This window comes from Myiozetetes cayanensis, unplaced genomic scaffold (genome assembly GCF_022539395.1).
Source record: "Myiozetetes cayanensis isolate MyiCay16 unplaced genomic scaffold, myiCay2020 scf1, whole genome shotgun sequence".
NCBI lineage: Eukaryota > Metazoa > Chordata > Aves > Passeriformes > Tyrannidae > Myiozetetes > Myiozetetes cayanensis.
Genome location: NW_026086604.1, coordinates 125,626,670 through 125,643,800, shown reverse-complemented (window position 1 = coordinate 125,643,800; position 17,131 = coordinate 125,626,670). Strand labels below are relative to the sequence as shown.

Below are 17,131 nucleotides of genomic sequence, written 5' to 3'. Positions count from 1 at the left end.
TTTAAGCCAGGCACTATGATTTGCCTAAGTGCATTTCTGTATACTTTTGTATTTGTGATACTTTTCAGAAACACAACACAAACATTGATTTTAAAACTTGCAGCTGTGAGAAATTTCACTGCAATTATTCTAGTGGTTTCCTTTCAATTAAAAAATAATCTTTTATTTCCATTTTGGACTTAAGTCAAATTTCTTTATATTCACCTCCTATAGGCCCACTGAAATTCTGATTTATATTTCTGGGGTTTGTAATCTTTAAACCATGGTATTGTAGTGGGAGATCATCTTATTTGATTACTTTACATGACTTCCCAATTCCTTTTCTTTGAGAAACATTACTTTGCAGAATTATACGTTTAGGAAATTATGAGGAATTCCAGACAAAATTATACCCTTAGACATTTTGTAGTCATAAAAACATTTTTAAAAACATTAATAATAATTTCCTATAAGATTCTAGGATTTTAATGAAATATTTTTCTGTAGTACCAAAAAAAGTGTATTATAAGACTATATCATATAGAGTCTGATATCTCAAATTGGAAAAGATACAATCTCCTACAGAAAAAATTAATTAGTTTAGCAATAGGCATTTTCTGTAAGTTTATCCTGAATAACCTAATTGACATTACTTTTAGTTCTTTAGTAGTTTGTGTGATGGGCCTTGCATTACTTGATGTGCAATGCCTCATATTGATAAGCAGTAATTCAGAATGGAAGCACAAAGCCACGTTTCTCAGATCTCAGTGTCAGACCATTTTGTGGTAATTCTACAGTCAAGTCATTCTAAGAAGGAATGTCCTTAAGTTTTTCCTTTATTGTGGATATCTTTAAGAGGTTTATTGAAGTTTATTTTAAATGGGAATTCTCATGTTCTGGGAACTGAAGTTGAAAGTTCTTTCTGTTTGGGAAAAAACTTCTTGGGCAATATTTATTTTGTTTTCTCATGCAACACACTGCTTGTTTCCTATTCTAGTTCCTTTGTCAGCTTCTTTGTTTTCTCTGTCAAGTTTTGTCTCTAAGCAAACAATAATTTTAGATAAAAGTGTATAGTCTTCTCTTAGGAATCCATTTCTAGGAATTTTAAAAATATTTCACTAGTTCCATGTAACCCCTGACTTCCTTTTGGCCTCATGCTTTGCACTTCTGCAGAAGAAAGGAAGGGCATAATTATTAGGCAATACCATGCTTGTGTTGGAATCTGACTTCCACATGGAAACACCAACATCTAGAAACCTTCTGGGTCTTTGGATGTGTGGAAAATCTGCAGATTTGCATCAAGTCTGGGGATAAAGCAAGAACTAGTTTCTATCATGTCAGAAAAGTCTATCAATCACTAGCTTTTCTTCTAACTGAAATGAAAAGTGAAAAATGAGAATGCAGTACTTTGTCATTTTTTTTATTCTAATCTAATGCATTTTTTGAAGATGCTTGTCTACCTTGTCTATGAGTTAGATGCATTTACTCCTATTGTGCAAGTACCTTTGGTCCAGCATCTCCCACGCCTTTTGGGCCTGCTGGTCCTGGAGGTCCTGCTGGTCCTGGAGGTCCCTGGTACAGCAGAGGAATAAAGCATGTCAGTAGTTGTCCTAAGGGAAGAGTACTTCTATGCTTCAACAAAGAAGAGAATTTCTTCACATTTCTGATGTGTACTGAGTGACAGCCATGCTCAGTCCCAGGTGGAAACATAAAAAGACTATTAGAGTGGTGGAAAAAAAGTACGGCTCTTGACTGAAGAACATTTGAGTTGTTTTCAGCTCAGAGAAAACAGTGAGAAAGCAGACAATGCTCCATGATTCATTAGACATTAGACAACTGGAATACCAGAGGTAACCCACCTAAATTTGGAGGTTAAGTAACCCTGTGTCCTGGTTTCAGCTAGGGTACAGTTAATTTCTTCTCAGTGTAGCTGTTACAGCGCTGTGTTTTGGATTCATAAGAGAATGTTGTTGATAACACACTGATGTTTTGGGTTTTAGCTAAGCCATGTCTATCTTAAGTCAATGACTTTTTTCCTTGTCTTATGTCTGCCAGTGGTTTATGAAGTTGGTCTTTCCAGATCATGGGGCACAGAAGGGCAGGGGAAAGATGGGTGTTACAGCCCAACAGAACCTTTACACATTACGTGAAATGTGTCAGGTATGTGGCATTACACCAGGAATTCTGAGTGAGTGCCTTATGAACTAATTCTGGTCCCGAAGGATCTTCCCAGGAAATCTTCCCAGGAACAGTTTGAACAATAGGAAAAAAAATTGGAGAAGTTGTGACTTATTTGAAAGCTCTCAGGCCCCACCTCAGTGCATTTTGAGTGCCTGCATCATTGTAGTTTGAAATAAAGCTGGATTAGAGACACAAAAAAAATAGTGCTAATGGAATTTTGACGTGGTGGTTGAAGGATGGTAACAGTACTTTCACTCACTAGTGAGAGGCTGGTAAACATGTCTGTATGGTTTGGATGACTGAAATTTAGGATGGTATGTCCTTTTAATGGAATTTGGTAGCTGGAACAGCTGTATTAACCCCCTCTGGAGACATCCATGAGAAAAGCAAGGGACAGAAAATCTTTGGATAAGAGGATTTAACCTCCTAGTATGAAAAGCAGCTGAAAAACCCAGGAATTGAAACTGCAAAATTTGACCAAGCAGATGGTATTAGAAATCTTGAATAGAGAACAGTAAAGAAAAGGGAGGGAGGGAAAAGAATTCAAAGCAGGGATTATATTAAACATGTATAAGCAGTCATAAAGATTTTTATACAATTACATGGTATCCTTTTCATGATGCTGAAATGAGAACTGTTTATATGCAGTTCTGACTGCCTGTAGAGCTGGCACTGTATCTACGACAGGAAAGGACTTCAAAATATATATGAAACATTTAAATTATCTAAAGGAATATTAATTGCACTTAGTTAAGTAACTAAATCTAAGCAACTGAATATTGAGTTATCACATGGTGATTTTCTTTTTTTCCAGTAGAACACAAAGTACAGAATTAAAATTGTACTTACAGCTTCACCTTTGTGACCATCACCTTTTGCTCCAGGGGGTCCGGGTGGTCCAGGTAGTCCTGGGTTCCCCTGAATATCAAATAGTAAGTCAGAAATCATGCCAGTAACTGGATCTTCACAGTGTAACAAATATTAAAAATATGTAAGGAAACTACTTAACATCTTTTTGGAAATATAGAATAGTAGTTAGTAGCTCCTGCAATTTGTTCACAAAGTTCAGGAATTTTTGTGCTGTTTTAATTGGTTTTTGAATTGATTGAATTGACATCTTAGAAGGAGTTTTTATTAGGAAATGATTAATTTCTAGATTTTTAATTGCAGAGAGAAATCTTCAGAATATTGACTTTATCTTCAGCCAGTACGAAGTTAAATTTATTTTTAAAACCTTAAACGTTTATGAATTTGGGGCTAAGCACTGACATTTGAGCAAGGAACTGAATAATATTGAAACATAATATGGCAGCCTTAAGTTGTATGTTACACATTTTGCACTTCCAAGTATTCACATTGGTTCTCTCACAGAGTAATGCAAAACTGCATTCTACAAGGGAAAATAGTAAAAGAAAGAAGTACAACCAGCTATAAGAAAGAGATAATTTCTCTTAGTTCAGCCTAAAATGCTCTGTATCAAGAGACAATCACTCCTGCTGTTGACTCTTCCACTGACTTCCACTAAAGATTTATGCATCTGCAAAACCTCAGTGCTTCCTTTCACGGCCAGAAGAGAAGCAAACAGCAAACTTTTCCTCTTTCCTCATTCCACTGATCGTTTTCCTGACATTTTACGAGAAACTGAGCTTGCAGTAGACTGTTCTTCACAGAACTGAGAAAGAAAACATTACTTTGAGGAATCCCTCAAGATATGCTGTTGGTCTGTGCTGTAGATGTTCACATGACAGCACAAGCAATCAGAAATCCCTACTGTTGCTTGCAGGTCACACATCCACCTCACTCCTAAGCATGATATGGATATGGCCATACAGAGAAAACTGCATGCCTTTCACTCAGTCCCACAGAACCAAGAAATGTTAATAGACTCTACAAAAGAGTGTTGTAGAGTGTTGTAAACAACTTGTATTGTCAATATACATACACATAACATATCCTCAAGAATAACTACACATCAATAGCAAATATTTCCCTGTCTGTTTCAGTAAAGGCAAATAACTAGAAAAATGAAACTAAAAATGACTGAAAACTGCTGTTTCATCCTTGTAATGCATCTGTAAATTTCTGCAACAACATAATACTTCAAGAAACCAAGAATGGAGTCCTGTTAGCAGCTCAGATCTCAGCAGCTGGTCTGTCTGAATACAATTTTGAAATATTTTCAAAATATCTATTTTTAAAATCCTTTACGTTAGGTCTTACTTGTGCTTTTGAATGTGCGAGGCTGGTAATACTGAAATGCTGTTATACTGAAATACTGTTAAAATAACTATTAACTCTTAGTTTATACTCAATAAAGAGAATATTGCTCATAGAAAGCTATAAAAGACCACATGAGCTAATGACAGGTGGAGGTGAATTTGAAGAACTATCTTCCTAATGAACACTTCCTGCAGCAAGTTTCAAGGGTGAGGTATACTCATTTAAACTATTTTGTGTTTCTTCTTTGAAAAGACAATGTTTATTTTTAAAACAGACTTAACCTGGAGTGATGGAAAAATTGAAGAACTGGTAATAAAAAAGTCATTCAGGTGGTGTGCATATTTTCACAACAGTTTTGCATTTGTCTCATGTTTATTCACTTTCCATCTTTTGTCTAAAAACTCCTACCATTGGTCCCATTATTGAATTTCCAGGAAGTCCATCATCTCCCCGTGACCCCTTGGGTCCTGGATCCCCCTATCCAAAAAGAAACAAATTCAAAATTATATTCAGTATATTCCGCGCTCATTTCCAAAGTTTTACTGAAAAGAACAAGTATTCAATTCTTTCTGACAGTGACAATTCTTGAGTTAGGTAATACAAAATCAGTATTTCTAGAGGAATATTTTACTACCTTGATTTGACCTATCTTATACTTTTGTTACTCTGCAACTATGTCAAAGATTTTGTTCTGCCTTTTTGAATAACTTGATGGCTTTAGTTTTCAACTGAAGGTTGAATATCATAATTCAGTTTCAGAGGCCAGATGCACCTGTGGCTTCTGCCTGCTTTTGCTCACACCGGCAAGGCTGCATGACTTCATTTCTACCAAAGCACACAGAGAACAGCAGGGAAATTCAAAGACAAGTGCTGACACAGAGCATGTTTAGAAAGCCTATTGATGCAATGGTGCAGCATTTCACAATTGCAAGCTCCACAGTCTGAAGACTCAGGGAGAAACTTGAGTTTTCCTCAAATATTATCCAATTCAACTGTTTGGTAATCTTAGCTCTGTCAGTGGCTTTCCTGGAAAGCAATCAGGCTTAGAATTCACGTTCCTTATGTTATCCCTTCACAGAGAAAAATTTTCTCCTTCTAGTGTTTGATCTATGGCAACAGATGTTTCACTTTACATTAAGGAACTTAAAAAGAAAATTTCAATTTTCAATGAAACATTTACAGTTTTTCACGCTAGTGAGAAGGACAGGCAGTATTTCAGGAAACATTCACTAGGGAACACAGACCAAATATTCTATCACAATCACTGAGCAGCTGTAGCCATGAGAAAAAAATATTAGAAAAACCAGCTCTCTAATGTTACTGTCTCCATATTAGTAACAGCATAATGGTTGTCAAGGGAAATAAAACTCCAGCCCCCAAAGGTGAGTGTAGCTTAAAATAAATGAACTTCCAACCACAGAATCACAAAACATGCCAAGTTGGAAGGGACCCACAAGGATCATCAAGTCCAGCTCCTGACCCTGCACAGAACTATCCCCAAGAGTCACACCATGTGCCTGAGAGTATCATCCAAACGCTCCTTGACCTCTGTCAGGATGGTGCTGTGATCACTTCCCTGGGGAGCCTGTTCCAGTGCCCAGCCACCCACTGCGTGAAGAACCTTTTTCTAATATCCAACCTAAATGTCCCCTGATACAACTTTAGGCCATTCCCTCAGGTCCTGTCACTGGTCACCACAAATGGATGCAACCATAGCAGTCCAGGAGTTAAGACCTCTGGCAATCACCCACTACTACCTCAGACACTTAGAGACGTCCCAAAAAGACCTCAGACCATGGTAACTCCCAGCTTTGAAAAACATTCCTTGCATTAGAAGTTTACAATGTATTTCTTTTCTACTGCACATACTAGGATGCTTCAGGAACACAATTACTAGTTACCATTGTACATCCATGGTGGAAAGAGAAAACAAACCTGTGTAGCCTGTTGCATTACTATCAACAGTCAGAAACACAGTAGATATTTGTTTGAACAGAGAAATTATTATGGAGCTAAAGAGACAAAGTTTTATATATTTTCTAAAAACCAACTTGCATTTTATAATTACCCAAAACACTTGTTTTCTCTCATCAGCCACTGCATATGTAAGCACTGCTCTAAAATTCAGTAAAGGGTTTGGAAAAACTCCTACAAACTTCAGTGGATTTTGGATCATGACCCATCTGCTATAAAAGTGATATGAACTGTATTGAACATAATAAAATCATAGTGAAAAAGGCAAAAAAGTCTGAAAAATTGTTATTTTTCAGCATGAGTTTTATCAGTGAACAATCTTGACTTGCTTACTGCTCTATTAAAAAATGTCACAGCAATGAGAAAAATGTGAAGTAAGACCAGTGTAGTGAAACCTGTCTTCATATAAGTCATGCCTTACACCATGCCACTTGTGTATTTTCCTCACATAAAATTTGGTACATTCTTATGGTTTGAAACCATTATAAGAGATATGAGCACTTCATGTCTCCTTTTCTGTGTTTGCCTTTTAACTTCAGGTGTACCCTGAGCTTTTTGCATTCCTTTCTTTCTTCCTCCTCCATGCACAAACAAGTGCAAACCACATCATAGCACTCTGTGGTGTCCTAGAGCCAGACTGACTATATTGTATGTGCAATACCCTCATTTACTTTGTGTGGGTGCACATATATTTTTAAGGAAGAAGATAAATGGGGATGAAATCACTTCAAAGTGATAGGATGTAGGTGAGTGATTCATCCTCTCTAAAAACTAACACCAAAGCTGAAAAGCATCAATAAAAGTTGAAGTTATCTGACATATTATAAAAAGAGTAACTACTTTATTCTTAAAATAACAGTGAATTTTCAAATGCTTTTAAAACCTTCAAAGTCAGATTTACTTTTGCTGGATCCACCTATTTTACTCAGCAGGACAACTCCCACTCATGTCAGGCACATTTTCTCCATAGAGAAAATGAGATGGATGAAGCCCTAGCTATCTTGTATATGTAATTTCATTTCAAGCAGTACCTACACTTGGAAGTGACATACAAACATCCCTCTCCCAAAAAGTCATCTAGTTCAGCATATAACTCCTTAGAACTACACACACACATATTCTTGCAGGGTTTTAATGCCATGTTCTAAGATAGAAAATGCATAGTAAATTCTGGAAAAAAAAATACTTCAAAGTGATTCATTGCACAAGAGGGACCAAATCACAACAGAAATCTAATAAGGACCTTTCATTTTAAACAAATGGCTTCAGGAGACAATAACTATGTATTGAGTTCAGCATGATGTTAAAATGGTCCTCAAACACTCTCTGTTAATTTTTAATACTTTTTTGTCCTTATTTCTGAATTCACTCTTGTTGTTACTAGAACGTGGAATTTCAACTTTTAAAAATTAAATACTTTTAATTTTGATAGAAATGTGCATTAGAAACTTTCCAATCTCTGGTCTCCAGGAAATGCATATCAGATAATCACCTTTGGTCCAGCAGGTCCCTGAATAGATGATCCAGCTGGTCCAGGGGCTCCTCTCTCTCCTGGTTCACCCTGTTACAAATGGTATAATCTAGATTTAAATAAATGGTTTCACTTTCTGAACTGAAAATATCTACATATAGATCTACCTGCAAAATAGGCAATATTGGGGAAAAAACTTAAATCAACTTACTGTTCTTGTGAAACCCAGTCCAAGTTTCATGTTTTAAATAACTACTGGTTGAATGACTTTTTTAGCTTTAATTAATTTTTTGTGTCCAGCTTACAAAGCTAATGGAATGACCAGAAGACTTGTAGTATTTCAATTTCCTTATCATGCAGAGTGACACTTACTCACAAAATATTATAAAAGAAAGTTATTGATTCAAAGTAAAAATTTGCAAAATGCTCACGGTTAGAATCACTTGGACAACTTTAATTTAGCTTATCAGTGCTCATACATAACTATAAGGTACGTAATTGTATGTTTACCTATTGTTTCTCTCCTTGGGACCTCTGTGTCTTTTAGACAGAGGATGGAAATATTTCTGCCTTTCCTTTGTTCTGTTAAGTCTCTAAGCATTAGGTGCTTGAGAAATCTGTACATTACAAAAATTCCAAAGATTCTTTTATAAAGTACAGAGAGAAGGGTTACCATGGAGGAACAAGCTTACTTTTGGTCCAACTGGGCCTCGTAGACCTTTATGACCAATCAGTCCTTGGGATCCTTTTTCTCCAGGGTCACCCTGATGAAAACAAACACCTTTTTTTTCAATCACAGCAAATCACACAAATAGCCAAAACCACAGTGATAATGACACCCATAATTAGAAGGGTAATTAGATGCTCCACTCCAACTAAAATCCCACTCAGTTCTAGTATTTGCATCAAGTGTCATGAATTTAACCAGATGGGAGATAAAACCTGTCTGTCTACTAATACATCTTTCCAGGCTTTTAATTTCATATTCAGATATCTAACTAGTCTCCTAGTTTCTCTTAGCTTCTCTCTCCCTATCAACATACTGAACTAATTTGTCACCTCCTAACTTTATTGAAAACTCTGTACTGAATTTTTAGGAAATCTCTACTACCCTATTAACTTAAGGTTCTACATTTATAGTCTGATTTTGCTACACTTGTTCAAGTTATGGAACACATTGCTCTCTCTTAAATCCTTTTAAATCATCAGTTAAAACAGAGTAGCTACTTAAGATGTAATGAGGGAAAAAGTAGGTCAGAATCCAAACCCTTGTAAAATAGGTCCTTCTAAAGTTTGTAATATTTTTCCAGTGTGCATGTCAAGCCATACCTTTTGACCTACATCTCCTCTGCCAGGGGGTCCTTCTGGGCCTCTTGGACCTTGATCTCCCTTTTCCCCCTAAGAGATATTAAGTGGTTAATTACTGTTCATGTAGCTAATTTTATTGAATCAATAGACTTACAAGAAACAATGCTTGCATAAACACTTTCCTCAAAAACGTCAGTAAGTACCTGGTTAATTTTTTTCTTCCTGTAAAAAATAAAGTATTCTGTCATTTAAGCCCCTTCTACTCTCCTGCATCTATATTCCTTTTTTGTACAGACATTTGTAATAGTATTATTTGCAATTGCGTCAATCTTTCATAGGAAGAATTGCACGCATATACTCATATGAGAAAGAGAAATGCTTGCAAAGTTATCAGAAAAGGTCTTGCTTAATCAATTCTAAGCAAAACAACTTTTAAAAATCAGTAGTTTTAGACAAGTCTGTAGCCAATGGCCAATCCAGGCTGCAAATATTTGCCAGGAACATTGCTTCAAATAATTCACAAAGAGCCCACACAGAACTTTCTATTAAGGAACATGACCTACAAGCTGTTCTGTGCACAGAATACCCCTGAATACCCAGGGTAGTTGCTCAGTCCTACTATTTTTACTTTCAATGGAATACAGCAATGAAGGTGACAGCACAAAGTTAATCACCAGAATAAAGGCAATATGCAAGAAAAAAATCATTCCCAAATAAAAAAAACCACTTGTAGCTTTAACCTAACATTTTCTGATATTTTGCTACTGATACAGTGGGATCTTAATTCTTCAGCGGTGAGTGATTTCAAACTTTTAAAAAATTATTAAGTAGTAACAGAAATGCTACATATTTTCTCACAGTAGAAGGCTTACTGCCTCAGCCTGTAGTTTGTTAAACTGGTATTTGCACTGCCCTTTCAGATGAAAAAAAGTGAAACCACAATCTTAAAAGGTGAAAAAAAGTGAAGCCACAATCTTAAAAGGTATTTATTACAGCTTTTCAGATATTTTCTGACTAAAAGCCCACAGTCAAAAATGCTGATTTGCTTACTCCAACTTTTGTTTAGTTCATCAATTCTATGTCAGCCAGCTGCTACCCTCATATACATAAGAGCTGCATAGTAGCAGAGTTTGGAGGCACCTGGATGCTCAGCAGCAGTTCGAAATCAGCCAAAGCACTGACTTTTGCTCACTCAGCAGCTCATTCTTTTTGGAAAGAGTAAAATTAAAAGCTTCCACTTAACTTATTCTAAATTTACTATCGTGGGCACCCTGTTTTGCACCCCTCTAAATTACTGTTTAGCATTTTGAATTTATGTTTCTTTTTCTCTGTGCAGAATTTCTCCTAAAACCTCAAAATTTCCTTTGAAAAAAAAATAAAGCAGCCCTGGTTTCAGCTGTTTGTGCTGATTCCTGTACCAGGCTGACAAGTTTCAGCCACAGCTCACCACCCTGCTAGATGCTCTGTCACATCAAATTGAGCATGACTGCTCAGTGTCAGGAAAAATCTGAACAGGCCATAAGGAAGAGGCTGAAGACATCAGCTCTCTTTTGTCCAAGAAGAAATTTAACACTAAGCAATAGCCCATAAAAGGCAGGGCAGCTAAATCAGTTGCTGATTCAGATGGTAACCACTGTTAGTTTGTTGGAAACATCTCACCCAGTCCCTTATCCCTGGCAAAAATACTGGCACATGCCTTCTTCTAGGATGAACTCCTTACCATTGCATAGCTGCAAATGATTGGTTGTTCTTTCATCACCATTTTTGTACACCTTTCAAATGTGTGAAAATACATTTCCTTACCTTTTTCCCTGACTGCCCAGGATCTCCCTTCATCCCTGTCTCTCCTTTGGGTCCTGGTAGACCTGTATCTCCCTTAAAGAAGAATAAATCATTATATCTGCATACTTCAATAAATTCTTTATTCTGTAAAATGGACCAAACAGTTTGTGAAAATATTAAAGATAAACAATATTTTTGCTCAAATAAAGGTTGTTATTCCAAGTAGGTTAAATATTCTATAGAGACAGTAAACTTTCTACTCATAAAATAAGTATTTTAAATTGCTTTCCAAATTCCCCACCTACTTCTTAAATCTTGTGTTTGTATCAAATAATTTTATATTTATTCAGTGAGCAAAAATATAATTGAATGCTGTTTGTTATTCTGTGCATGAGAACAATATTATATGAATGTTATTTACTTACTAAGTCAAACATCTAGGACTCAAGAAATGGTCAGCCAAAAATGCCTTACTAGAATTGTCAACTGGACACTAATCCGTCACTGGTTGAACAAACTAGACAAGGCATTACTTTTAATATTTGCCAGAAAGAGTTGAAACAATCCATAGGAAGTAGTCCTGCCAAGCACTTCTTCCACGATTTGGAGAAAAAATCATTAAAAACAAAATGTCCATGCCATCTTACCTAAGATTTTGGAAGCCCTACTTAAATCATTAAGGATATGGTTTACAGTTATCAAAGTGGCAGCTGAGGTCAAAGCTTTAAGTGTTTAACAACTCTTTTAACATGTAAGCAAGTACGACCATCACTGTCACACAGACTGGTGGTTTTTTTCCAAATCATTGCAGAGGGACAAAGTTAGTAACCTTTCTAACAGGCCTTGGACATAACTCAGTAGCTTAGAAAACATTTGGGGATACTCTGTTTCAGTTATGGCTGCAGTAACACTTTCACAAGAGTCACTGAAATTCCCTCTTATTCTGATCATACTTAATTTATACCAAAAAATCTTCTACTTAGTTTATCAGCAACTAGTGAAAGAATTAAAAGACCATGTCAAGAGAAGTTAAAAATAAAAGCAGGCTCACTTTAGGTCCTGGCATGCCAGTTACTGAAAGTCCCGGTTCTCCTTTTTGCCCACGTTCACCTGGCTGACCCTGGTAACAAAAAGTCTTTAGTTTGACAGAGAAACACAATGTAGCTTCATTCATTACTTGCACTATTTAACTGTTTTACACATAGAGGTGAATGTGGTGATCCTTATGTGTCCTTCCAACTTGAGATATTCTAAGTTATGAAGTTTTCAGCCAAGTAGTTTTCAATTGGAAAATTCTGTTCTTTAAACCCCCTGACAGCTTGTAGGGCTGCATCTATTTCATTTAAGCTTGCAGTGGGCAGAAAGTCTAAGTGAATTCTTTCAATTTTCTCCTTTTTGGTTTAACACATTTTATTTTTTACTTTAGACCACTATATCAAAAAATCTTTGGTCACTGAATGAAAAATGACCCCAAATAAATTAAAATCAGAAGTTCTGCTTAAGAGAAAGCTTTATTCTCACAATTCTTCCTTTCAGTAGTTCTAAAATAGTTAAAGAAATAGGAATTCCATTCCAAAATTTCAGATTTTGCTTTACCACACTAAGATAAACTGTGATACACAGAATTGTCCCACTACATAACACGTTTCACAGCTACCTAGTTTTGTCTACATTAATATTAAACATTGCTGCTGTAACTGCTACTTACATCCAAAAGTAATGCCCAGAAGAAAATTACTGTATTTCTCCCTGCTTTTGCTATGGAGGCTAATATTTTCCTTTCATAAATCAAGGTGAGTACAAAGCATTCTTCTGATATACAGTCCTTTAAAAAATAATGTCTGAACTATTACCTTTGGACCTGGATTACCAAAACCTTGAGATCCTTTTGCCCCAGGGTTTCCTCGTGGACCCTGTATACCCTACAAAGCAAAATAAATGAGTTAGTGCATTACACTCTTCCACTTCTGAAATTCACCACGTGTCCATCTTTCAGTTAATAATGATTTTATCCTATCTCTAAAAGAAATCAATTTGCTTTCCTTGTCCTCAGGCTTAGTTTAGGGATCTACATTTCATTTTTACTTTGCCACTATCCTATGGATTTCACTGATGTATCCAGTGTAAAGACAATTACCTTTCATGGAGAAAACAAATGGGAAATGTTTCAGTATCTGCACCCAAGTCCTGATTCCATGGGCTGCTATGGTGGAAGCATGAACTCTTTCTCCAAAATTAACAAAACTCAAAAGATCTTTTGGGATGTTTCAGTTTTTCTTTATCCAACTTCTAAAGGCTGTGTTCAAGTTTCAAAGGGCTTGAAATTTAGAAGTGGTGGATTCTTACCCTTGTGAAACTCTTCTCTGTTATATATCCCCATCAGAACAATGCACCTGATTTACCTCCTATGCAAATTATTACGCAGATAAGACAAAATTTACATTTGCTTGATTCTAAGACCGTTCAGATCAGTTGAAATAAGTTGTGTTTACAAGCTTTGCCTAAAGGCTACAGTTTGATACTTTCTAAAATGAATAATAAGTATGAGATTTTTAATGTCTTTACATCAAAATTAGAACTCTGATAAAGTATGAAATGAAAACTATATGCAAATACTCATTACATGTCCAAAACGGAGACTTACCCGGATTCCTGGATTGCCTATTCCTGGTGGTCCTGGTGGGCCCTGTGGTCCTACTTGGCCTTGTTCACCCTGTAGAAAAAGTATTCCCAAGAAGTGAATTGCCATAGTCCATGCTAACTGATTAACATATTTCAACTAAATACAGAACAGCAGTCCTCAAGCTGCATTATCTTGAAGTTGCCTGCTTCTATTTGAATTTAATGTGTCTGAAATACCTGGAAGTCTGCCTATGACAACCAATCTAACAAAAATAATACCTCTTTTTCCCTACAAACTCTCATTTATAACATTAGATGATTACACCTCTAAGTTTATTATTAGAAGGATCTATAGTTTATGTTTACATACTGAGATTAAAGATCTTCTTGTACAGAAACATACACAGTTTCTTGCACAACACTCAGAAGAAAAACTGGCAAGTGTAAACAGAGTAGCTACAGAGTATTTTTGAAAAATCTTTGTCATGTGGTATTGTAATGGTACAGCATCTGGGGAAGAGACAGAGGAATTGTGGCAGAGGGAGTTATGGGAATAGAGGAATAGGGGGAGGCCATGTAGGTACTCAAAGTGGCACAGACACATAAAAAAGTCAAGGATGTGTGACATCAGTCCCTAGAAAACAAAATACAATTAGTTTTATTTATGCCAGAAACTTTTATTTACTGAAACAGTCCCAATCGCTTACTGTTCTGCTCCATGGCTGCATTTTTTCCTACACAGACACAGGAATTAGATGACTCATTCCTGTGCAGATAACCAACCTGTCCTCTAAGGCCTCAAGCAAGATGGTCTGGCACGTGCTCACCAAGTACTTCTCTCACAGACAGGCCAAATCAGACCACACCACCTCGGCTGCTCTGAATACTTTGGAGAGCCATTTGACTGGACAGTGTTTACATTCACAAAGCACTCCTGTCCACTCCTCTCATGGAAGCTGAGTGTGGGACAATGAGGACAGCAGCAGTTGTGGGGACAGGAGGGAAGGAAAACAACAGAGAATAAGAGGAGGGATATGGCACTTAATGGTGAGAAGGAAGATCTGGAACCACTGCTTCTGCTCTGTAGGGCATCAAGGCGTGATGCTTCAGCTACTCTCAGCAGATGCACAAGATACAGGCTGGAATCTCATCATACCAGTGGAATTAAAATTGTTCTGGATCCCTCTGTGGGTGACTGTGTATCAAAAAACTAATCAAAAAATATCAAAAGCCAGAGTGTTTCTTTGTTGTTCCAGGTCCATTAGCTTAGATGACTTATAAGGATTTTTACATTTTAAAAAATATTTTTATAAAATTTAAAATATTATAAGTAGAATATTTCTGAAATAATTTTAGGAGGAAAGAAATACATTTCTGTCTCATACTTCCAGCTGCATAGAATACAGTCCTTAGTGCTCTCAGTTAACATTAACAGGCTCATCTATTTGTATAGATAAATGCAGCCTATGGAGCTGCAGGGAATGGTGTAGCATAATTCCTCACATTCAGGTATTGTTCTGATATTGTGTGAAAAATTCATTATTAAATTATAAATATAATTAACTATAGATACAATCAGAAAAATATTCTGTGCCTCACCTTGTCACCTTTGACTGGTTCACCTTTCAGTCCACGAGGACCAGCTACACCTTCAGATCCTTTTTCACCCTGGAATTATGGGACAGTTTTGAAACTGTATTTGGGAATTTATAAAGAACACCATCCTAGACAAACTGGTCATCAGAATGTGGTTAACGAGGAAAAAATTATTCCTTCACAAACAAACTGACAAAATAGTCAGTGGAATTATCAGTATTAGAGAAAAGCAGTTACAACTCATATCATGCTTGACCTGCATTCATTGTGTTGTTGAACACAGGACTTCAAAAGCAGAAAATTAAATATTAGGAAGAAGGAAGCTACATTTTGAAAATGCAATAATATGTTCATTAGTCAGAGAGATCAGTTCAGAATCTGCTTCAATGACATGACTAATGTCTTTTCCATAAAAGGAAGGAAAATCTTTTTCCTTAGTAGTTCAAGGCTCTAGAGAGTCCTGAAGCCACTGGAGAAAGAGGGATGCTTTTTGATGGGAAGCCCAGTTGTGATTTAATCATAAATGTTTGCTTGTTTGTACTTATTTTTTTTAAAAAAGGAAAGTTGACATATATTAACCTAGCAAACTCTCCTAATGAGATAAAAGTCCATGGAGACTCATACAACCCAACTTTCAGTTTCCCAAAATGGTAAGGCAGACTGAAAAGAGTTGCTGAACATTTTCTTCCAGTACAGAACACAAATAGCTTCATAATTTTTCAAGAGACAATTTATCTCATTATGCTGCCAAAATAAGTTATCTTATTAAACACACAAATAAGAGACTCATTAACTTACTACTGATAGAGGGACTGTACAAGTATTTTTGTAATTCCCTTGACAGAGTTTCTGGACTCAGAGGGATATTCAGAGAGCACAGTGATTCAGAAAACCAAGACCCATCACCCGACATTTTATAGCAACGGAATTATCGGTGGTCTTAAATAACTTAGTACTGTAAATTTGGTCCACAATGTTAAAGTAACTTCCATAAAACTACCTTTTGGCCTTGAATGCCCTCTCCTGGCAGACCTCTCTCACCTGGTAAACCAATGGGGCCTGGTGGTCCCTGAAAGAAAAGAAAAAATATACTCAAATTACATTAGCAATTCAATTTTTTATGACACGTTTTGTCTAACTTGCTAGTATAGGTTCTTGTAACACTTGTGACTCTGATAAGTAAAAATGCTTCCATAACATCTGTCTGAGCCCAGCCAATTAAAATGAAGTGTAGCAACTGTTAATTGGGTGATTTAGATTAGAACAAGCCAAGATGAATTGGTGTGAATTACATATTTAATGTCTAAAGATTGTACTCTTAAAACTCAAATGAACCTGTAGATTTATTTATAATAAATGCATTTACCCCAGGGAAATGTATTCCCTATAATTGATTAATTTCATGAATTTCATAACAAAAATCATCAATTCAAATTTTTTTTCACACAAAATATCAGGTTAAACATACAACATTAAAGAATGTTAGTTTTGTCTTAAGCAAGATCAGAAACAATTATTTTCAGAATACTTTCTTTTCTTCAAAATTCAGCTACTTTCCTTGTTTAAAGCTATTAAATAGTTTAATAGTTTTTAAGGATGGTCTTGATTATACAAAAGTTTTCCACATACTTTTCTGGGGAAAAGCCTTTCACAACCACTAAGTGACTTTCAAAAATACCATTAGAATGACTCTAGTGCCCATCCACATTTGTAGCTTCTTATACACAAGAAAACCCCACGTCATATGCTTCAGGAAGAAAAAGCAGCCAGTGAGCACTAAATCAAGAGCTTGCCAAAGTTCCATAATTCAGAACACAAAAACATGTAATTTGGGGCTTTGTTTTTGATGCGATCCAAATTACTCACAGAGATTGAGGGATGTTTCAGCTTTTGCATTTTCATCTTCCTAAAATTTATTTTAGGCAACTTTTAAAGATTATCCTCAACTCAAACAAGTAGGAGTATATTGCATATATAGGAAAACTGGGCACTGTAATT

At 36.1% G+C, this 17,131-nt stretch overlaps 1 protein-coding gene across 1 annotated transcript in view; it reads right to left on the bottom strand.

Annotated features, from left to right (window-relative positions):
- COL28A1 (collagen type XXVIII alpha 1 chain) overlaps positions 1–17,131 on the bottom strand; it is a 54,275-nt gene that overhangs the window by 22,396 nt on the left and 14,748 nt on the right. The window contains exons 13-24 of the mRNA XM_050327144.1: positions 16,134–16,202; positions 15,137–15,205; positions 13,560–13,628; positions 12,769–12,837; positions 11,967–12,035; positions 10,937–11,008; positions 9,155–9,223; positions 8,518–8,589; positions 7,847–7,915; positions 4,789–4,857; positions 3,010–3,078; positions 1,483–1,551 (exon numbers count right to left, since the gene is read on the bottom strand). Coding sequence (XP_050183101.1) covers positions 1,483–1,551; positions 3,010–3,078; positions 4,789–4,857; positions 7,847–7,915; positions 8,518–8,589; positions 9,155–9,223; positions 10,937–11,008; positions 11,967–12,035; positions 12,769–12,837; positions 13,560–13,628; positions 15,137–15,205; positions 16,134–16,202 — 834 coding nt within the window. The remainder of the gene's footprint in view (positions 1–1,482; positions 1,552–3,009; positions 3,079–4,788; positions 4,858–7,846; positions 7,916–8,517; positions 8,590–9,154; positions 9,224–10,936; positions 11,009–11,966; positions 12,036–12,768; positions 12,838–13,559; positions 13,629–15,136; positions 15,206–16,133; positions 16,203–17,131) is intronic.